The 23975-nt window shown below is 40.7% G+C and overlaps 1 protein-coding gene across 1 annotated transcript in view; it reads left to right on the top strand.

Moving 5' to 3' along the window:
- Nucleotides 1-23399, top strand: part of ppm1e (protein phosphatase, Mg2+/Mn2+ dependent 1E) — a 50233-nt gene extending 26834 nt beyond the window's left edge. The window contains exons 3-8 of the mRNA XM_023342038.1: nt 6149-6270; nt 7556-7755; nt 8505-8693; nt 11000-11143; nt 12682-12775; nt 16133-23399. Of these exons, the coding sequence (XP_023197806.1) occupies nt 6149-6270; nt 7556-7755; nt 8505-8693; nt 11000-11143; nt 12682-12775; nt 16133-16986 (1603 nt within the window). The 3' untranslated portion in view covers nt 16987-23399. The remainder of the gene's footprint in view (nt 1-6148; nt 6271-7555; nt 7756-8504; nt 8694-10999; nt 11144-12681; nt 12776-16132) is intronic.
- The last annotated feature ends 576 nt before the right edge of the window (nt 23400-23975 follow it).

Raw genomic sequence — 23975 nt, forward strand, 5'->3', positions numbered from 1 at the left:
TAATCTTAAAGTCGGTAAATTTATTGAAATAAATTGTATGGTGTATTTTTATCAGCCTGTGGTTCCGACTAACCCGGTTTAGTTTGGACAAAACTGAACTGGTTCTGGATAAAGTGACTGGAAATATTTGATCTTGTTGTCATGAATAAACCTCAACATAAAAAATGTAAAAATAAAATAAAAACATCATGACAGCGAAGCTTTTCCTCTGAACTGTGATGTTTGTCTCAGAATCAGAACACGGTATTTCGGAGCGGACGTTTCTTCAAGTGCAACTTTTCTCTAGAGATCGCCATGGTAACCGCGTTACGGGGGCAGATGCTCCGCTGCCAGCCCTTGACCCAGTTTGAGAATAAATTCAAGGACCTGACAGAACCAGAACTCCAACATCCGTCACTGCAGCTTGGCTCCAACTCTCCATCTAAATATAATAAATATTTAACATGCTTTAGTAACAGATTGTGCTCACAAAAACTCCTTAGATGAGTCAGAAAAGCAGCGCAGCGTTTTCCTGAGACTGGACACGGTGACGGTGGTCTGCATCCAGAACCAGAACCTAACATGAAGAAGCAGCTTTCAGCGTCTATGCACCACAGATCTGGAACAAACTTCAAGAAAACTGCAGAGCAGCCGAAACCCTAAGCTCCTTTAGACCCAAAATGAACCGTTAGCTTGGAGCTGATTAGATTCATAATGAATGAAATATTGATCAATCCCTTTATAATTGGATAGATAAAGGGGCGGAGCTACAGGGGCGGAGCTAACAGGTGGATGTAAAGGGGCGGAGTTACAGGGGCTGGGCTAATTGGGCGGAGCTGCCACCCTGATAGAAAACATTCTCTCTCTTGTCGCCGCCCTGTTGGCGATGATGAATTCTACAAATAATTATGGCCAATCAGACATTAAGAACATGAAACTCTTTTTTCCTACAATATTGAATGCATCACACTGTAACCTGCCGTTCTGACTGTAGCAGCTCTGATATATTACTGAATATATTGATATAATTACGTTACTGGAGTCTTATGTTACAAAGTTTTGCTATAATTATTTTGACTAAATATGAAACATTTTCATGTTTCTCAGTGAAGCCGACACAAACTGAAACAGTTTTCAGTTTTTCTTCACTGGTTTTATTTTCCTTTAGCTACGACAAACTGGAATTTAATAAGTTCAATAAAACGACAAAAACTGGATTAATTCCCTCGTTTGTTCGTAGAACGCGGCAATATTCATAACAATAATCAAGTGGGATCAAATGTTTCATTAACAGTAGTAGACATAGTTTAACTTTTTAAAATATTGATTCCAATAGCTGCAATTATGTAAAATTAAATTGTTGATGAATATGAAAGATAAATTTGTTCTCTCATCTTAACAGAAGTGGCAGAAACCAAACGGTTTATAGATTTATTTTTCAGTTTTAATTTAAACCACATTTAATAGAAATTCGATAATAAACGAATATTTGCACCAGCAGTGACTGTTGAACGTCCATCAGTCCTTCCCCTGTCAATTATTGGTTTATTTCAAATTAAAAATACTTTATTGATCCCAAAGCGAAATTAAATAATTAAATAAGTCACTATTAATTTTAGCAGAATAAAGAGAGAATAAAAAGAAATGTAAAAGATAACAGACATCTTATCCAAGAAGTTGGACCTGGACTGGCGCTGACCCGCTCAGAGGAAACGATGAAAATGTGGATTAACGAGATTCAAACTATTAGAAGTGATTAGTTTATGGATTTACTGAAAAGGTTTAACTTTCCTGGTCAGAATTACAGCTTCAGTTGGAATTAATGTTGTTTTTCCGCCTGAGAATTTTGAAAATTTATTGACTTAGACTTAGACTGACTTTATTGTCATTTTCATGCACAGGGTGAATACAGAACGAAATTTCGTTGCATACGGCTCAGAACAATGTTTGAGGTTCCAATGTTGTGAGGTTACTCCAGAATAAAATAAAATACAGTATAAAATATGAATATAAAATATAAAATATAAAGTGCAGGAATGACAGTAAAATAGAAGTTATTTAGCTCTGTACATGTGCAAGGTATAAAGTGGAGACCAGATTTTAAGTGCAGTCCAGTTAAGAGTTCAGCAGTCTGATGGCAAGTGGGAAAAAGCTGTTTCAGAACCAGGTGGACCTGCACCGGATGCTGCAGAACCTCTTTCCAGAGGGCAGCAGGGAGAACAGTCCATGGTGGGGGTGTGAGGGGTCACTGACGATGTTTCGGCCTTGGGACACGCAGCGCTGGGATGAAATGTCCTGAATGGAGGGAAGAGGGGCCCGGATGATCCTCTCTGCTGTCCGCACCACTCTCCTCACGTTCTTCCAGTCGGAGGCGCTGCAGCCTCCACACCACACAGAGAGGCAGCTGGTCAGAATGCTCTCTATGGTGCTTCTGTAGAACGTCTTGAGGATGGGCGGGGGCAGGTGTGGTCTTCTCATCCTCCGCAGGAAGTACAAGCGTTTCTGTGCCCTCTTGACCAGAGACGTGGTGTTCACAGTCCAGGTGAGGTCGTTAGTGATGTGCAGCCCCAGGAATTTGGTGCTGCTGACCACCTCCACAGCCGAGCTGTTGATGAGCAGTGGAGCGTGGCTGGGCCGGTTCTTCCTGAAGTCGACGATCATCTCCTTCGTCTTGTCAACGTTCAGGATCAGGCTGTTGTCTCTGCACCAGTCCACCAGCTGCTCCACCTCCTCTCTGTAGTCCAGGTCGTTGTCGTCTCTGATGAGGCCCACCACCGTTGTGTCGTCCGCGAACTTCACGATGTGGTTGGTGGCGAACCTGGGGACGCAGTCGTGTGTCATCAGAGTGAACAGCAGAGGGCTCAGGACGCAGCCCTGAGGGGAGCCTGTGCTGAGGGTGATGACATCGGAGGTGTGTTGTCCGATCCGGACTGACTGAGGTCTGTCGGAGAGGAAGTCTAGCAGCCAGTTGCGCAGGGGGGGAGAAGAATGAGAATTGAGAATTGAGCTCCGAGAAGAACGAGAAGCCACCATAACTCTAGAAATATGCTGAATTTGCTGCAGATCATATCTAGAAAATAATCAAACCACAGTTAGATGTTTGTTTACTGCCTGTTTTTCATACATTGTTTGAAGAAGATTGTCATAACCTCTAATAATATGAGAGATGTACATGTTTTTTCAATATTTGTCCGAATTTATTTTTCTAAATATCTAATTTCCTTGGATATGAACCCATAACAGTTTGATGAAATGTATTAATTGATTGATTGATTGATTGATTGGTGAGCTGTGTTCCAGCGGTTGGACAGGATTCTGATGCAGATGATACTTGACCCACATTTACAGTATTATGTCATTCAAACAAATCCTGATATTGAGAAACAATAGGATATAGTGAACATTAGGAAATGATCAGTTTTCTTTTTTTTCTATTTATTTTTCATCACCGTCTATTTGTGGCTCTAGTGTCCCTTTTTCAAAGTAGGCTGACAGAAAAGGGGAAGACATGCGGTAAACGTCGTCGGGTCCGGGAGTCGAACCCACGACAGCCGCGTCGAGGCCACGTTGCCCCTCCGCCACCACGGCAGTTTTTTGTTAATATTGGATCTCTGTTCAGGTGAAAACTGAGTTCTGCTTCATATTTTGATAAAATGATGGAGCTGCAAAGACAAATAGGGTTTGATAATTTTACTAAAAGTTTGAGGATCATGAATAATAATAACTGCACTAAAGTGCAGAAAGTACATCACTAATAATTGGTTCATTCAGTCCGTGAGGAAATGACTAAATGACTTTTAGATACTTCTAACCTTTTCATGCATGAATTATGATCCTTTGTGTCAGGATTTTTTCTATTTTTTTTATTTTCTTAAGGCATAAAAAAGGTTGGAAAAAAAATTAGTAAACGTTTTATTAATTAGATTTTTTTTAGGTGATCAATTGTAATTTTCTCCAAATACAAAGTTGTTATTTGAAAAACACATCAGTAGCTTTGTTCTATAAGGGTTACCTGATGTCACAATAGCTTTAGAGTCATCTACAGTAGAAGGAGGGATCTGGTCAGTCGGCATGCTTTTTTGTCTGTCAGCCATATTGGATTTAACAAAAATAATTTCTTGCATTTGCAGCTGATGGTCAGTAGTTGATGGTGTATTTTACGATGCATTAGTGTCCACTTCAGTGGTCTGTGTGCTTTTATGACATAAAAATCCACAAGAAGCAGAAGAAAATGGCTTTTCGATAGTGACCACTATGCATGAAAGGGTTCATTATTTCTGTCAGTTAATCGTCAGGTTATTTGTAGTTGCTGTAGCTTCCATGGAAATAAAAACATTTCCTGGAACTACTTCAGGGTTAAACTTTTTCAAACGCTGTAATGTGTTGACAGAAAGAGAGGAGCAGGAACTCTGATTAGCTGCTAGTTTAGCCGCTAGTTTCATATTGAGCTTCTCTTAGTTTCAGTAGCTGTTTGTTTGACTTCAAGTTATTAAATAGGAGGAGTTGTCTTAAAATTCAGTCAGTTAGCTTCACTTTGTGTTCCTGTTAGCTTAACTGCATGGTGCTGCTAGCATAGCTTGTCTATAAATATTTAATTTCACTCTGAGCAAATGTTAGCTTCACTCAGTAGTTTATATCTTGACTTCAAATAGCTGTTAGCTTGAGTCTGAGTCATACATGAACATTTCTATCACATGTTTCAAAATACAATCAGTCTGATGTTTATCAGCTTCAGGTATGTTGTAAATGCTCTGGACTTCTCCACTCAAGCTCATACTAATAAATAAATATTTATTTATGCTAATGTTTACGTCTGACCTTCCTGTCTTATTTAAAAGCGTCTGCGTATTTGAACGATTCCAGCGTTATGGATGAAATGAGCTCATTCGCTCGTCTCTGTTGGCAGAAACATGCAGGCTTGAGTTCCTTACAGATGTTGAGGCTTAGCGCTGTGAGAGTTTTCATTAATTAAACTCGTGATGCATGAGCCTCTGAAGGCCTTTCACACTGGATGCAGCAGAATTACAAAGTGTTGTGCTCAGAAAAAACATGTTCATTTATTATTTGGAAATTAAATGCAATGCAGCCTTTGAGGATTCTGCTGGCCTGCTAGGTTTCAATTAATATGAACCAGAATGAACTGAAGAGGAAGTGCTGATTAAAGGTTTCCTGTTGAGGGCAATGTAGCTTATTCCCACTATGAGGCCGTTAATCTACCAACATTTGCCTCCAGAGTGAGTCTGTTGCCAGAAATGTCGCTCTTTGCTTTGAAACATCTGGTTCCTCTCCATGCCTGTCCAGTCTTTGTGACAGAAACATTTCCAAGCAACTGAATTTGTTGTGGCAATCTGCCCAGGGTGTTCCCCGCAGTCCTGCAAAGACGAGCCGGTTCAGGCAATTATTGGACAGAAGAATTCATTTGACTTTATTGTAAATGAAATATGTAGGAGATTTCCTTCAGGCAGCTGATCAACATGATGCAGCAATAGGTGGAGGAGGGGCAGCTCTATGTAAAAAAGATTCCAGGAAAATTTTCTCTAGCATCTTATTAACATGGCTATAGACCAAAACATGTCGGAAAATATTTGAGGTTTTGATAATCTTGTGTTTGGTAACTGGAACCGGCTGATATTAAAGTAGTTTCATGTTTTGTCTATTTCATTTTTTTTTTGTTTTATTGGAGTGTAAATATTAACGTCCAAAATAAATCGATGGCATCCGGCAACAAGCCAGTTGCCAATAATTGTTTATGAGCTGAACTAAGCAGCTCAAGGAAACAGAAGTTTGCAGTTTTATCGTTGCTATAGCAACAAGGCCATACTAACTTTGTTCCACAGTTTTAACCATTTTTATGAGTTTAAGGACTTGAGATCTGATGCAATTTATCTGCCTGGTTTTAGTCAGAACGGCAGCAGCAGCTGGAGAACGTCGATTTGTCCAGTTATTGATCAATCATTGACTAAATTAGTTGATGATTACTTCAATAATCAATTAATGTGATTAATGGTTTCAGCCTAGATTGAAGGTAAATGGATTCCACATTCTGACCCGATCAATACCGCACCAATAAACTCCATTGATTGATTGATTGGTTGATGGATTTATTAATGTATTGATTGATTGATTATAGATTGATTGAGGGATTGATTACCAACCTGTCTCTCCACAGTAACTGCCCCTGCTCGCTGGCGGCCGCTCTGGCCCGCGCCACCGCAGACAGCCTGCTCCAGTCCGATCTGTCCATCCAGAACCTCAACAAGGCCGTAGAAGACGGCGCCGACCCGTTGCCACGTGAGTCGCCGGGGAATCGCTCTCTCAAACAAATTAGGTCTCCCTCTCAGTTCGTCCCTCACACTCAGCCACGAACCTCCAGGGCCGCGTCCCACTTCTCCTCTCTGGGTGCATTAAGAGGGATTTGACCACTAGAGGGCGATAGGACGTTCAGTCACAGCCGGACGCCGCGGCTTCGTGAAATGGCGTCCCTCGTTTATAGATCAGCGAATATTTTACTCACATTAATGTATTAATCTGTTTTGTTTCTCTTACGTAATCTTCAAAATGAAAAACAAACTATTATGCAATGCTAACATTTTGAAGTTTTGGTTCTTTGTTCTCTCTGTTGTCGCAAACAGTTAAAAATAAATGTTGCTTCCTTCCAAGCAGAAACTTCAGATTTTCATTCAAATTGAATGCAAAAAACCAACAGAAAATAAATAATAAAAAATTAATATGTGGATATTAAGAACAAATCTGCAACTAATGACGTATTTATTTGTTTGCTGCTTCCTTTATGCTGATGAATAAAAATCACATTTTATTGATTAATCAAATTTTCTGTTTGAAGATTTAATTTGTGGAAAATGTGGAATTTTTTCATAGTTCAGTCACATCTGGTTTACGACTTCTATTTATTTTGACATTGAATTCAGGTTATATTTAATATTTATTTGTTAATTTAGATGTTTAAGTAGGTTCAAGCAGTTCCAACACAATCATTTTTCCCTGTGATGAAAAGGAGCAGAGCCATTGGCCAAAAAGTTTTAAAATGATCCAACAAACGGGTCAAAAGTGTTTTTGCTGTAAAGTCTGGATTCTTCAGACTAGTAAATTATTGTGCACAGTCTCATTTTTGCAAAATTAATTATTTTAGAGAGCACACATGTAAATTATAGATGTGTCATAGATGTGCATTTTGATTATTTGCCAATAATCAAAATGCGATTATTGGCTCCTTTGCTGCAAACGCCTCAAACTAAACGGCCTCCATGGAGACCCAAAGATGCCAAAAAGCAACAACTGTCGATGTTTTCTTTCTCTCTGCCTGCTTTTCAGGCACGGGAGACTCGTTTGGAAACTCGTCCTGCTTCGTTTATCACAGCTCCACTAAAATACACAAAATAAAACTACTAAAAACAGAATGTAGAATGAAGACTTAATAAAATAACTGAACAGCATTCACACTCTTTGTTTAAAGAGTTTTAAATTTGTTCATGGCAATAAAATCTTAAGTGCTTTTTAATGTCTTTTGCAAGTGAGGAGAAAAAGTTTCTCCTGACTGGTTGTGCGTTGATTGCAGAGATGGAGTCGGTGAAGATGGCGCGGTTGGTTTTTAACAGACTGTTTGAGATTTGCTGCCTGTGGCAGAAGGAGCTGCCGTTCCGCCGCCGCCCGCAGCCGTACTACGAAACGTCCATCCATGCCATCAAGAACATGAGGCGCAAGATGGAGGACAAGCACGTCATCATCCCCGACTTCAACACACTCTTCAACATTCAGGTAAAATTGATTTACACCAGTTCATTTTCTTAGTCATTTTTAGAGGATATTTATTTATCAGATGTTATAAGCTGCTAAAATGTTAGTTGTTAGTTTTGTCTGGATTCAGCTGTGCTGCACTAAAACTAGAGAAACATAAATAACAATAAAAACCACAAACTGATCAGAGCAAAAACTAAATGAAAACCAAAACATTTCTCTGAACAAACTTGTTTTTTAGACAGTTTTACAAAGAAGCCAAGACATTTTTAATAAACAATAATCAATCATCCATGCAGGAAATTTAATCCATCTTGATTTTTCCCGCCAACAGATTTGTTTGTTTTTCACTTGGATTTTAAAAGAAAACATGAAATAACTGATCTTGTTGAATTTTTTTTTCATCAGACCTGAGCTCTACATTTTGATTTTCTAACTGGAAATATAAATATTCACCAAACAAACATGCAGATATTTGTTTGCATGATGGAAAAAAGAAAGAGCCACAATATGAAATCAGGTGTTGATCTGAGCAGCACTTTAGCAAGGCCAGTCGCTCCATGTAGCATTTCTACAGAGCTGCAGCTCTATAGAAATGCTATGCCCTAACCACCAGGAGTCTGTAGAGGCTATTTTAAGATCAGGGTCTATAGGTGCCGCGGTATTAAAGCTGCAGGTCAGCATGGCGTCTTCCTCTGCTGCTGCTTTTCCCACAGTAAGAAACTCATTGACTGAATGTCAGAGCTGAAGCTTTTCTGTTTGTCTCCCAGGATCAAGAGGAACAGGCGTTCTTTGCTGTGTTTGACGGACACGGCGGCGTGGATGCAGCTATTTATGCCGCCAACCACCTTCATGTCAACCTGTTCCACCAGGAATCCTTCAGCCAGGATCCCAGCGACGCTCTGTGCCGCGCCTTCAAGCTGACGGACGAGCGCTTCGTGAAGAAAGCCTCACGAGAGGTACCCCCACCCTGACCTTTAACCCTGACCCGTCCTCCGTCAGAACCCTGTCTGGTTTTACTCACAATGACGTTTTTATTTTTTACAGTGTTGTCTCATCTGCAACCAACGATTATTTTTGTAATTAATTGGATAAAAATGGGCACATTGGGCAGATTTTTCATTCCAATGTTTTTCTTCAATATTAGAAATACACTGCTCAAAAAAATAAAGGGAACACTTAAACAACACAATATAACTCCAAGTAAATCAAACTTCTGTGAAATCAAACTGTCCACTTAGGAAGCAACACTGATTGACAATCAATTTCACCTGCTGTTGTGCAAATGGAATAGACAACAGGTGGAAATTATTGGCAATTAGCAAGACACACTCAATAAAGGAGTGGTTCTGCAGTTGGGACCACAGACCACTTCTCAGTACCTATGCTGTCTGGCTGATGTTTTGGTCAGTTTTGAATGTTGGTGGTGCTTTCACACTCGTGGTAGCATGAGACGGACTCCACAACCCACACAAGTGGCTCAGGTAGCGCAGCTCATCCAGGATGGCACATCAATGCGAGCTGTGGCAAGAAGGTTTGCTGTGTCTGTCAGCGTAGTGTCCAGAGGCTGGAGGCGCTACCAGGAGACAGGCCAGTACACCAGGAGACGTGGAGGAGGCCGTAGGAGGGCAACAACCCAGCAGCAGGACCGCTACCTCCGCCTTTGTGCAAGAAGGAACAGCAGGAGCACTGCCAGAGCCCTGCAAAATGACCTCCAGCAGGCCACAAATGTGCATGTGTCTGCACAAACGGTTAGAAACCGACTCCATGAGGATGGTATGAGGGCCCGACGTCCACAGATGGGGGTTGTGCTCACAGCCCAACACCGTGTAGGACGCTTGGCATTTGCCAGAGAACACCAGGATTGGCAAATTCGCCACTGGCGCCTTGTGCTCTTCATAGATGAAAGCAGGTTCACACTGAGCACATGTGACAGACGTGACAGAGTCTGGAGACGCCGTGGAGAGCGGTCTGCTGCCTGCAACATCCTTCAGCATGACTGGTTTGGCGGTGGGTCAGTAATGGTGTGGGGTGGCATTTCTTTGGAGGGCCGCACAGCCCTCCATGTGCTCACCAGAGGTAGCCTGACTGCCATTAGGTACCGAGATGAGATCCTCAGACCCCTTGTGAGACCATATGCTGGTGCGGTTGGCCCTGGGTTCCTCCTAATGCAGGACAATGCTAGACCTCATGTGGCTGGAGTGTGTCAGCAGTTCCTGCAAGATGAAGGCATTGAAGCTATGGACTGGCCAGCCCGTTCCCCAGACCTGAATCCGATTGAGCACATCTGGGACATCATGTCTCGCTCCATCCACCAACGTCACGTTGCACCACAGACTGTCCAGGAGTTGGCGGATGCTTTAGTCCAGGTCTGGGAGGAGATCCCTCAGGAGACCATCCGCCACCTCATCAGGAGCATGCCCAGGCGTTGTAGGGAGGTCATACAGGCACGTGGAGGCCACACACAATACTGAGCCTCATTTTGACTTGTTTTAAGGATATTACATTAAAGTTGGATCAGCGTGTAGTGTTATTTCACTTTAATTTTGTGTGTGGCTCCAAATCCAGGCCTCCATTGGTTAATAAATTTGATTTCCATTGATGATTTTTGTGTGATTTTGTTGTCAGCACATTCAACTTTGTACAGAACAAAGTATTCAATGAGAATATTTCTTTCATTCAGATCTAGGATGTGTTATTTGAGTGTTCCCTTTATTTTTTTGAGCAGTGTACATTAAAAGATGCAAATAAGAAATGATTTTTTTAATGAAAAAAATGAACATTTTATTACCTAAAATGCAACAACAGCTTTTGATCATTTATAGCAAACGATGAATCTGCAGCTTAAAATCCTCCAAACATGAGAAAAGTTCAACATGCTGCATTTATGATCTGGGGATTATTTTTTTAATAATTAGATAGATTAATAAATTTATTTTCTTTAACAGAATTTGAACTTGGTGAAGCTAAAACTGATCCTAAAGTTCTGGATAAGGAATATTTACAAAGAAGGTTTTTCAACTTGAATACAAAATGCATATATTGTTTCTACAGTTTTGGTTTAATAACTGCTGAGTTTTTTCTTTCCACTCCAGTTTATTAATGGATAGCAAATTAGTTGACAATCGATTTATCGTGATTAATTTGATTAATCGTTTCAGCCCTGGTTTTGAATGTGTCCTGTTTTACTGCTTACATTTATTGGCTAGAGATGATTAAGTCATAATTCGGTTGCAAACCCAGTTCTCCCGTGTGTCTGCGGCAGCACCTGCGCTGTGGAACCACCGGGGTGGTGACGTTCCTGCGAGGCCGGACGCTGCATGTCGCCTGGCTGGGAGACTCCCAGGTGATCCTGGTGCGGCGAGGGCAGGTGGTGGAGCTGATGAAGCCACACAAACCAGACAGAGAGGTGACGCACGTCTCTTCCTTCACAGAACAAGCAAATCGGTTTTCTGTAAACTTAGCAAAGAGCCGCTGCTAAAGGAAAATGTCCAGTGGTTGTCAGGGGAAAGTCAGTCATGAATGGTAAAATAATGTCTGGGAACTCAGATAAGTTGGAACCTAAGATGCAAAATTCACTTCTTCCATGTTTTTTGTTTCTCCATTTTGGGTTTTAAAAAAACTCTCAGATGTTCTTTGGCAAAAAGTTTGTTTTGGTGTCTGGAAAATGAAACGGATCAAAAACTTTCCATTGTTAAGTCAAATGCCGTTACCTAGCAACCACAGCTGATCTCCAGCCCCGTTACCTAGCAACCTAGTTTAGGCCTGATCTCCAGCGGTTGGTCAGCTGGTTTTCCCGCTGTACAACGGCTGCTGGAAAAGACCCTGAGAGTTTAGTTGTTGACTTGCTGCATTGTGGTTGATTGTGCAGGAGGCTCCATTGATGCTTTTCAAAGACGTATGGTTGTATAATTGTGCATCTGTTGGGAGTGTAAACGTTGATTTGGGGGCGTGGCCAGCAGCAGCTTGTCTGGATTTAAAGGGACAGAGACGCTAAAACAGCTCAGACTGAAACCTGATTATCTAAGAATAATTTAGTCTAAAAATATAATGAACGGGTTTTGAATAGGCCATAGACAGATCCTGACCTGTTCAAAGACACATAATTGTTCATCTTTTTCTCAGTTTTTATATTCCAGTTTTTATATTTGGGATCTGGTTGAAGTTTCTGAACCTTAAATAGAATGACATTCAGCGTCTGGCTGGTTCAGTTTGCATTATACTGCCTTATTTTTAACAGCATATTGGCAGCAGAGCTTTCCTCTAGTTCTGTTCTTAGTGCTCAGTATCATGAGGCAGCTGTTGGGTTTTGGGTTATGGTCACAATAAATCGGCCAAAAAAATATGAATCTGATCCTATCCAACAATCATGTTTTCCTCCATAAAGGTCTGAAAAGCAGCTGCTGCTCCTGTTGCTGTGCTGGGAGAAACAGTTGGTAAACAGTCAGCTCACTGTTTACCGACCATGAAAACGCCACCAGGTTCTATAGAAACTATCCTACAGAAGTGTTACACTGTTAGCTTGGTCAGCTGAACAAATTCTTTTAGATATTTTATGGAAATAAATAATGTTTAGAAATATGTTCTCAGCTAATGCCTATAAAATAACCTGTGAAAACAAACATAAATTTGAAGTAACATGGCTTCCAGGTTTTGTTTTAAAGTTTAAGTTATTTGCAAAACTGTCCAGATATCTAGAATAAAAAATAATTCTTTTTCAGCCCCATTGTTCTTGATTTTGAAACGTCTATCATCGAGGTTTTCTTGGCATCTTTCCATTTTAAAAATTGCACTTTGTGTTTTCAGTCCAGAAACAGAAGCGCTCTTTGACCCCAACCCAAAAAACATCAATGTTTTGAGTGGACCGTTCCTTTAAGTGCATAAGGAGGCAGATGGAGAAATCGCAGATTGACGTTCTGCAGATGATGAGCATCTCTTTGTTTGCAGGACGAGAAGCAGAGGATCGAGGCTTTGGGAGGATGTGTGATTTGGTTTGGCACATGGAGAGTCAACGGGAGTCTGTCTGTTTCCAGAGCAATAGGTACAGTAAAGTTCCTGCAGTGCATTGTGGGAAGGCAATACTCTTCACCTCAAATGTCAAAGTACAAATAAGAAAACTGGCAGGAAGCAGTAGCAGACTTTGCTGCCTTCAGTCTAACCCTAAACTTGATTTAAAGATTTGCAGTTAAACTGAAATTAGGCCTGTCACGATAACAAATTTTGCTGAGCGATTGTCTCAAAAATTATTGCGATAAACAATAATATTGTTTGAAGACCATTTTAAGCTGATTTAATGGTAATGACATAATAATGCAAGCGACATCCTGTCAAAAATAGACACACTATATTTTCAAAAGAACATCTAACACTGAGACTGCTAAACAACACAACCAAAACCAAAAATAAAATGGACTCTCATTAACAAAAAATACAGTTGAATAAAAACTAAACAACATCAAACCAAAGCGGAAATAAAAAAAGAGTGCAGATTATGAAGTCTGTAAACTATCTGACCCTTCAATAATCATTAGATTCAGATATCTGATACCCTTATCCAATAGTTCACTCCTCCTTCAATCCCAGTTCAAACAAGATATTTTTTTTGCCCAGATTTTCCCCTCACTGCAATCTTTGAACGACCAACGTTCTAAGATTGTCGCTTGCATCCTCCTGTGGTGTGTTCCCACTGATCGGGTCCAGTCGGTGGAGCGTCGTGGCCGCTCCGATCTAAATCATTCATATTCAACCTGTTGGATTGTCTTAGTCAGTTAATCACTGCAGCGTTTGGGCTTTTCCCCGACTGGGAGCAAGAAGGCAGCCCATTGAATGTGACAGGGAGCCAACTCTTCCTCCCAGCTTTCTGAAGGGAAACACGGAGGGGAATCCCAAACAGCTGACACGGCGCAAAGTCCAGTGGAGATGATATGTGGAAACAACATTAATGTTTATTCAACATTTTGTGAGAGAAATATCCACAGAAATGACCAGGAGAGCAATTAGAGTGGAATTGCTATCGAAGTCTTATCCAACCGTTTTTCTTTTTGTTGCATCTTTGATCGCTTAAAATAAGCTCACTAACTATCGCTATTACTTCCATGTTTGTTCACTCTAAATTCATGTGTGATATAGTGGGTTTTGACAGGATTTTCTGTCTGAAATCTGAATGTCGGTGAGAGAAATCGGTTCTTGTGGTGTGTTGCTCTTGCCGTGTGGATGGCAAGGCAAGGCAAGGCAAGGCAAGTTTATTTATATAGCACTTTAAAACAGTACCACTGACCAAAGTGCTGTACAATCACAAGATTAAACAAATAAAAATCAAAATTAAAACACATAAAAACCAACAATGCAGTGACATAAAACACTCTATATAATACATAAACATACCCAGATAAATACAGAAAAGCAGCATCTCAAACTGAATCAAAGGCCAACCGAAAAAGGTAAGTCTTAAGAGCAGATTTAAAAATTGCTAAAGAGGGGGCCTGTTTTACCAACATAGGTAAAGAATTCCAAAGTTTGGGAGCTGCAACAGCAAACGCCCTGTCTCCTCTCTGCCTCCTGGAAGTCCTCGGCACCTCCAGGTTCATTTGGCTCGCTGATCTAAGAGCTCGAGGAGGACAGTGTATATGTAGCAGCTCAGAGAGATAGGAGGGAGCAAGGCCATTTAAAGATTTAAATACAAATAAAAGAATCTTAAAATGCACTCTGAAATGTACCGGCAGCCAGTGCAGAGAATATAAAATCGGGGTAACATGTTCTCTCTTCCGCGATCCAGTTAAGAGCCGAGCAGCCGCATTCTGGACCAGCTGAAGACGGGACAAAGAAGACTGGCTGACACCCACATATAAGGAGTTACAGTAATCCAGTCGTGTTGTGATAAAAGCATGGATTAATATTTCAAAATGATCCACTGGTACAATATTCCTAATCTTAGCAAGCCGCCTCAAATGGAAAAAGCTCGTTTTCACAACGGCACTGATTTGTTTATCCAACTTAAAATTCGAGTCCATTACAAAGCCCAAATTTGTAACAAATGGCTTTACGTAATGTGATAGCGGACCCAAATCCACAGGAGTGGACTTGCAGGTAGTACCAGGGTCAAAAATAATAACTTCCGTCTTTCTTTCATTAAAATTCAAAAAATTCAGAGCCATCCAAGTTTTTATGTCATCAAGGCACTCCAATAAAATTGGTACTGTATTGACTCCCTTACGATTGAGAGGCACATAAATTTGTGTATCATCCGCATAGCAATGAAAAGCAATATTATGTTTCCTAAATATTGACCCAAGGGGAAGCAAATATAAAGAAAACAAAAGAGGTCCAAGTATCGAGCCCTGCGGTACTCCACACAATAAAGGAGCAGACGATGATCTAAAATCATCTATGTCAACACAGAAAGACCTATCCGTCAAATACGACCTAAGCCACACTAAGACTGTGCCTTTGAGACCTACATAATGCTCTAAACGGGAAAGTAAAACATCATGGTCCACCGTGTCAAAGGCTGCAGTCAGATGGACACATGGCCCGGTCGAACCCGATACACCTACGATTTTTGTCGGCTAGTGTCTCTCAGGTTTTGAAAATGGGGCGACGATCGGCCGACAATTCTAAGATCGCGTAGAGTGAACTGGGCAATAAGGAAATGCCCAGTTCACTCAGTGCAGAGCACCAGAGTTGAGCCTTTTTTCATCCAGAGTCATCAATAGACCGAGAAAAAGGCAGGAAGAAACGATCAAATGAGGTCGATAACTTTCAGCTTTGTGCCTTTAATTGATTTATTGCTTATCGTGACAGGCCTAGCTGAAATCCAGATTTTCTGTTTGGTCATTTTACTTTTTATGTTGTTGATGTGAAACAAGCGTCATAAAGAAAAAGCCAGATGTAAACAATGTGTGAAAATTAGGAATATGAAATTATGAACGCCAGGCCAACACTGAACCTGCTTTTCAACTGAAGTTGCAGTCAATGTTGCACAAAAAGCCGTTGCAGTTAGTTGTGGAGCGCTGCTGTGAGACGGCCGAGTTCTTCTTCTGCAGGTGGAAGTCTGATTACAGCCGACAATATCGTGTTGAATGATGTCAACGAGCAAAATAACAAATCGGATTTCAGCTGAAAACCTGCTGTGTGATTGGAGCCTGTCGCAAAAACCGGTTTTATTTCAGTAATGGCTCTAAACTCAGTATACAAAAGAGATCATTTTGGCCTTTCAAAATAGAGTTCACAGAACCTTTTCCAAATAAAAGTCTATTTTAATGGTTTAATAATTACAAATGGAGGCTCCAGATTTCAGTGCAAGTCAACAGGAAACCAGATTATTTGACCTAACACGCGTTAAGCGTCAGGCAATCAAAAAAGTCTTCTAGACAATAATATAACTTGATTGTTTTGACAGGCGACTCTGAGCACAAGCCGTACATCTGTGGGGACGCCGACCACGGCATCTTCCCATTGGATGGCTCAGAGGACTACCTGATCCTGGCCTGCGACGGGTTCTGGGACACGGTGAGTCCCGAGGAGGCGGTGCGTGTCGTCAGCGACCATCTGCAGGAGAACGCCGGCGACACCACCATGGTGGCCCACAAGCTGGTGGCCTCCGCCCGAGACGCAGGCTCCAGCGACAACATAACTGTCATAGTGGTGTTCCTGCGCGACCCACGCTCCCCGCCGCCCGCCAGCACGGAGGACGAAGAGGAGGGCGGGGCGGAGGAGCCGGTGGAGGAGGAGGAGGTCACCGAGGTGGAGGAGGAGGAGCAGGAAGAAGAGGAGGAAGAAGATGAAGCAATGAGAGTAGAGCGAGACGGAGGCGAGGGAGGCAGCGCCGCAGACGTGGGAGGAAAAAGCCGCGGCGGCTGGCCGCTGCAGCAGTGCTCGGCTCCAGCGGACCTCGCCTACGAAGACCGGACGGACTCATTTACGGACAGAACCAGCCTCAGCTTGCTGGGGCCGTCGCTGGAGAGCCACATCAGCCCCAGCAGCTACCGGGGAGCGCGCCCCCTGAGACGCAGGCCGCGCTTCCCGTTCCAGCAGCCCGGCGCCGCCGGCTTCACGGACCCACTGTGGCCCCAAACGGCCGCGCTTTTAGGCCAAGCGTCCAGGCGAAGCCGCGTCAGCCGCCGATCGGGTCGGAGGTGGCCGAGCAGATCCAAAGAGCTGCTGGGTCTGATACCGTCGGGCCACACGCAGAGTTCCGCCCCCAGGAGGCCTGGAGTGGCAGTGCCTCACCGGCCCTATGATGCCACCATCTGAAGGGAGGCGGAGCCCTCTGCTGACCCCATGTGGCGTTTCTGAGTGACGCTGTCTCTCAAGAGCAAACTCTGATTGGCCAGATCCCACTGCAGAAATGTGTCCAAAATTATCATCATTATTAAAAAGTTGAGCAACAAAATAAGAAGCTGAGGGTTCAACTTTTTCAGAATAAGTTACAATTTTTGAGTGATGTATTTAAAATTGTTTTGTTTTGAACTATTTTTCTTAGTATCACATTATTTCAGGAACTAAAACGGTTTTTGTTTTAAAGTATCAACATTCATCCCTACCTACTTATAAACGCCTGAAAAATGGCTCCTGTTTGCTACTAAAACAGAAGCTCTTATTTTGAAATGTAAGCAGACTTTCTCTGTTAAGAGAAGGCGCTATGTAGACGCAACTAACGGCGCTAATGCTAACACAAAATGTCCGCCATTACCCCATCAAAGTGCTTAAACTGTAACTAATCCCAAAGTCTTTTCTGGGTTACAACAGCAAGCCTGCGTAACTAAGAAAATAAAGGACAGTTTGATGCCAAAGACGTCAGCTAGCAACATTTAAAAAGAAAATCTAGTGACAGATGTTAATTTGGTCTAATCAGGTGTGGCTCTTGAGAAACGCATTGCTTTGGAAACGCTGCTTCACCTGCAGAGACTCCAGTCTGTCTGAAGGTTCAGCCAAACCAAACCGTTTCCGTGGTTCTTCACTTCTCCCCTTTGCCTTCAACCACATATTTCTTTGATAGTAAGTAGTTGTGGCTCCTGCAGTCATTCTGTGATAATCAGTGGATGTTAGAGGACCGCTACTCTGTCCGAAACGTTTCTCACTGTAAGCTGAACACTAACCTGCTGCCGCTTTAGACCCAAACATCCTCTCTGTGACCTCTGACCAGCCGGTATGAAGCCAGAGCTCCAAATGCTGGACAGTCGGATGTTTTCACAGGTTGAATGTGACTTAAATGTTTTAAAAAAGCCACTGTAGTTCTACCTGCATGTGGAGCAGAGCGGTTACTGCAGACAACACAAATAAAGTCGGAGCTGTCTCACTTCAGGAAAAAGAAACAGAAATTTCAAGTAAATTGTGAAATCGGTCTCCTGGACTCCAACACCTGCTATTAGTTTAGTTAGAGTTTAGTTCTGTTTTGGGCTGTGAACGCCTCAAGTGATTAGAAATATTAACTTCCATTCATTTATTTCTGTGCCTCCGTAGAGAGAAGTTATTTCCTGAACTTCTCTCTCACAGCAGCTCATGTTAACTCATTTTGTTTGGCATTCAGTAATGTAATAATTTAGTGTATCTCACCACACTCGTACGTTTTTAAAGACTTGCATATTGTAACCATGGCGACGACTTTTTCATTGTAGACACTTTCACAAAAACACAACAAATCCAGGAAGTATTCGCATCTCTACATGTTGCAGGGAGAAACTTTCCTCGGTCCAAGAAATCTTCCTCATTTTAGCAAGATGAAAAAACCCAAACCCTCATTAAAACCAAAATCTGTTCTCTTAAATAAAGAAGGCTGTTGCAGTAAAACAGTGAAAATCTCTTCAGATTTTTACATGTCGCCTGGAGGAAACATGGTTAGTGTCTTTTTAACAAGTCGTAATCGGTCAGAGGAGTGAATTTTGATGTTTTTTACGATCATGCAAACGTCAACATCAGACGAAATGAGTCTGGATTCGCTTCTAGCCAGAAACACGCAACAGTAACATTTTCTCTTTTGCAAACTTTTAAAACTTTCCTCAAAATTCGCTTGACGATCGAATGACAACATCCAATCTGCACTTTGACCTGAAGCGTAACGAACCCACTCCCAAAGCCAAGCCCCGCCCCTGGCCAGCAAAGTGGGCGGAGCCAAGAGACACGTGAGGGAGGGGCTGCGATCAGAACGCAGCAATAACTGGTGTCGACTCGTCCACTGTGTCGCTAAATTGATCCATTTTTCAGACAACTGACTTTTTTCAAAACTAGCGAGTGATAAATCCAGCCTAACCTCAGTGTTGGAGGTTTTATTGGCGACAGTCCTGAGCCAGCAGCGAGGCCGCCATTAGCCACAGTTAGCTGTCATTAGCCACTGTTAGCTGTCATTAGTTGCTGTTAGCCACAGTTAGCTGTCATTAGCTGCTGTTAGCCACAGTTAGCTGTCATTAGCCGCAGTTAGCTGCCGTTGGCTCCTCCATCTTCCTCAGCACTGCAGCCAGTCTGAGCTGTTCCACTCTGTCAATATTGCAAATAAATCACAGATTTGTAAAGTTGTGTATTGATCAATGGTCACCGGTCGCCATGGCAACGCTAGCGACTCCAGCTCCTGACCCGTCCAGGGAGGAAGCGCTGTGCTTTTATACAGGAAGTGCTGAAGTTTTACTAATCTGCTGCAACCAAAAAAAAATTCAACGTCACTGTTTGAGCCAAATAAATCCAGATTAGAAGAAAAAGTCAAAATAATCAATTTGGACAATTTATCAAACAAAAAGTCGACTTGGGCGAGTTTCACTTTCTGCTCTCATTAAACCAGATGCACTTTAGCTCAACTCTGAGTACAAAAGTGTATGAATACTTATGCACCTATAATGTTTAATTTGTACAACAGAATACTAGAAAATAAAACTATTAAATTAGTAGAATAATGTCAGAGTATTACGACTTTATTCTGGTTTGATTATTCCCAATCGTTCTCTTATCACTCTTGTTTTACTGTCAATTTATCCTTGTATTATTTTGACTCTATTCTCATGATTTTATAGTTTATTCCTGTAATTTTGTCTTTTTTATTTTTTATTAGTATGTCCCAAATGCTTGGTAGGAAAATGTCTTTATAAATGTCCGAATATATATATTTTTCCTCTTTATGGCCGATTTTAGTTCCATTTTTTCTTCAAATAGGTTTTAGAAAAAGTTTCCAAGTTCAAAAACATGGAGAATACAAAGAGGTGTGAATAACGTCTGCTGGCACTTTACATTCTGATTAATATTTTCCTTCATTGCCACTAACAGATATTGGACCAAATCTTTCTGTCCACCCTGGAAAGAGAAATATTCTGTGATTTTGCTCCTTTCTTATGAATACAGAGTGAAAAATATCCTGTTTCTGGGAGGTGGATGCTAAATGACGCTAATGGCTGATCCTGCTTCTCTCTGGATGATTTGCTTTCATATGAGGCTGTAGACGCTGTTCTGCCGCACCATTCAGTCAGTGACCCAGCAATTATCCTGCAACAATTTGTCTACTCTTAAAAGCATTAACTGTCGGATTATGAAAGATTAGATTTCACTTACCTGAATAAATGCCTCATACAGTCCAGATGGGATGTCCTCTGGGGTTAATGGACTTTTAGGTGGAAGAATATTGAGATATATGCATATATTTTTAATAGTCTCATAGTTTTACCTATTTGCTTTAACTAAAAACTCAGATATTCTTCAAAGGCTTGATCAAATTAATATTAGTAGGAAAGCGGCAGACTTTCCTCAATCTGGATTATTTATTGCAAGATTAATGAATCTAAAAGAAAAGTGCTGGGAAGTTTGACAAAAGTTTAATAACTAAAAGGGAAATTTAAAACCACTGATAAATATGAAAGTCCAACCTGCAGCTGTTTAGCTTAGCTCAGTTCGAAAACCTATTTCTGTTGAAGCTAACATCAAGCTTGTCCATCATACTGAAATTCACAGAAAGGGATTTTCTTCTAACTTTGTTAAACTTAAAGATGTTGGTCAATCAAGGAATGATGTAAATAAAACCTGTATGAGAGACAAATGTATGGGTCAGTAAAGTCTTGGATTTAAACGCCTTGGAAAGCAGCAGCTGGAAAAAGTGTCCCGCCGGGACGTCCGGGTTCGAGACATCCGGGTTCGGGACGTCCGGGTCCGGACGGGACGCTGCAGCTCTTTCATATTTAGACCGTTTCTCAGTTTTCCATCAGATTGCACAAAACTTTATGCAAATGCTGAGAAAATCATTTGCGTAATTTTTCAAAGAATGAAACTGTAGCCACTTGTTGAGATGTTTTAGTAACCATAGTTCATAAAGACAGGAGAAGATATGAGAAAATCAATGAGCTTTTATCTGTAAAGTATTTACATGTTAAATGTTGCAGTTTTTGGTAACATTGCCAATTTATTTAGGCTTAAAGAGTTTAACAAGCTTTTCTAGTTTAGCAAACAACCAGAGCTGGCAGGACTGCTGTCTTCCATCTGATGTAACAAAAAGGATTTATTCTAAATAAAAAAAGTTTATCATATATTGTTCATAGCAAAATGTAAACTAACGCATATCTGATTTTTCAGAACCACAAATAAAATAAATCCCAGATTGCTGCTAATCAGGTAACGCTAGCAAATAAAGAAATGCTACTAATGTAATGGATTTGTTTTAAAAACCTACGCTTTGGAAATTATTCGTACATAAATGTACCAAACGCACTTTATATTACACATAAAATTAGTAAATATATACTGTATTAATAACCCTAAATCAGGCCGTCATGAGAACAGAGTCTCACCGTTTTCTCTCTGAAACCAGTTCAGTTCTTTATTGAGCTGAAGTTTCCAAAAATGAGGTACAAAAATAATATTTTATTGGCACATTTTAGGGAGGTTAAAGTCAAAATAGGGATATTTTCTGTCGTATTATTACTGTTATTCACTGTTTGATTACATTTAGACAAAGTAGAGTTTATTTATCTATTTCCATTTAGTTTGAAAGCCAAACCAATATTAAAAGATTTAGACCTTTAAAACTAATCTAAATAAATAGAAGCTCATGTCAAGCTGCATCACCGTCATTTCAAGTGGTTAAAGGGACCAAACTGCCAACAAATTAATATTTTATTATTCACAAAGTGGTTTTTTAAAATACATTCCTTCCACTTTTTTCCAATCATTTTGAGTTGAGAAGGAAAACAAGATGATTTTTTTTGTTTTTCCTTTTATTTACATCTTCAGCAAAGTGGCTGTTTTCACATGAACTGTTGACATCAGAACTAGAATTTCCCTTCAGTTGATGCCAAATGTTTTATCACCAAATCTGAGCCTCTGAGGCTTTACTGCTGGGAAGAACTGGGTTAGCAGTAAAGCCACTGGTTCCTCTGGTTCCACTGATTCCACTGGTTCCTCTGGTTCCACTGGTTCCTCTGGTTCCACTGGTTCCACTGGTTCCTCTGGTTCCACTGGTTCCACTGGTTCCTCTGGTTCCACTGGTTCCTCTGGTTTCACTGGTTCCTCTGATTCCACTGGAGAAGTGTTGAGAAAGAAAAGTCAAAGCCATTTGATTCTCCTGTTGGAGCAACGTCACGTTATTTGTCTAAATGCCTGAAGCATGCAGGCAAACTGAAAAATTGTTCTTTATTCTATTCATGTACGTAGATGTGTGTGTTTATTTTGAACGTGGATCCAGAGGACGGTACACACCCAAAACTTTATTATAAATTTCTTTTAATCCTCAAGACTCAGCAGCTGTGACTCGATCTGAAATGTTCAATTTTAGCGCACAGAGAAACGGAGATGAAGTTTTCGTTTTTAGCGTCGATCTGTCGTAGCTTAGCCGCTTTCCCACCCAGATATAAACAGTAATAGAGATAAATATGTAATTTACCCAAAGCTCTTCAGTCAAAATGTTTATATTCCCAGTTCAAATGAAAGCAAGCAAGATGTCACCTCAGTTTATTAGAACGTAACACATTAGAAAAACAGGAACATCAAGGACCTGCTGTGGAGTTTCAGTCTCAACTGTTGAACCACAAATGAAATATTTTCAGCAGTTTTTATCCAATGTGATTGCTTAAAACTAGTAAATGTTTGAATGACCCTGTACTTTATGTCTTATTGCAAAAGTCCAAACAAAATCCAATAATAATATTAAACAGAAATTAATTAAAGTTTCTGGTTTCCAACTGCCTTGTTTTGGAGCACAGCATTTAAAATCCATAACTTTTACATTTTTTAAACTTATAGTATGAAGGCATTTAAATTTCTGAGTTTTTAAATTAAAAACCAATAAAGAGAATAAATCTGTTTAATTTGGTGTCATAATTAGGAAATTTTATTGTGGTCATTTCCCACTGTGTATCAGATGCATCAAAAAGGAAGAACATGCAAACTTACATTCATCTAACAGAATTCAAATGTAATCAAATAAAAATATTTCTTCAGTGATTCAAGTTCAAAAGTGAAATCTATATTTTATATAACATATATGACAGAGTGATATATTTCAAGTTATTAAAACCACATTTCATTGAGGACGTCCTTCATGCAAAAGGAGCCCCAACCAAGTATTGAGGACATCATTTACAGCAGGCCCACATTTCTGAAATAATCCTTCAATTTCTTTTAGATAATATTCACATAAAAAAAAAGGTTTTCATCAACTGTAAGCCGTAATCTTCAAAATGAAAAGAAACAAAGGGGCCTGTTCTGCAAAATTCACATTTTTGTGAATTTATGCTTCTGTATTTCCATTTGGGTCAGAAACTGATTCTGAAAACAAAACAAATATTTAAAAATATCAAACAAATCAAGAAAACACACGGACATTTTTTGGTGTTTGGAAAACGACGCATTTCAAAAACCTTCCATTTGTTAAGTCACGTTCCACGGCTACAGCGCCGTTACCCAGCAACCCCGGCGGAGCTGCAGCACATTTGCTCAGCTGGTTCTAGCGCTGGCCTTTCCTAACTTTACAAGTGTATGGGTAAAAAGTCGCCTATAAAATAAGTCACTCTGTTGTTAAAACAGTAGTTTATTGATCAGTTCCAATCGAATTTATTGATCAGATGATGTAAAACGGACCGTAACGTGTTCAGTACCTCTGAAGGTCTGGATCCTTTCCTGGTTTTCGGAGCTCTTGGATTGTATTTCCTGTCTGGACAGGAAATGTGTTCCAACAGGAACCAAAAAGCATCAGTGGAAAAGAGAGATTTGATGTAAAATCAAAGAAAGATTTGTTATTAAAACAAGATTTCATATTTCAAAGACTTAAACATGAT

This window comes from Xiphophorus maculatus, chromosome 11 (assembly GCF_002775205.1).
Source record: "Xiphophorus maculatus strain JP 163 A chromosome 11, X_maculatus-5.0-male, whole genome shotgun sequence".
Taxonomy (NCBI): Eukaryota; Metazoa; Chordata; class Actinopteri; order Cyprinodontiformes; family Poeciliidae; genus Xiphophorus; species Xiphophorus maculatus.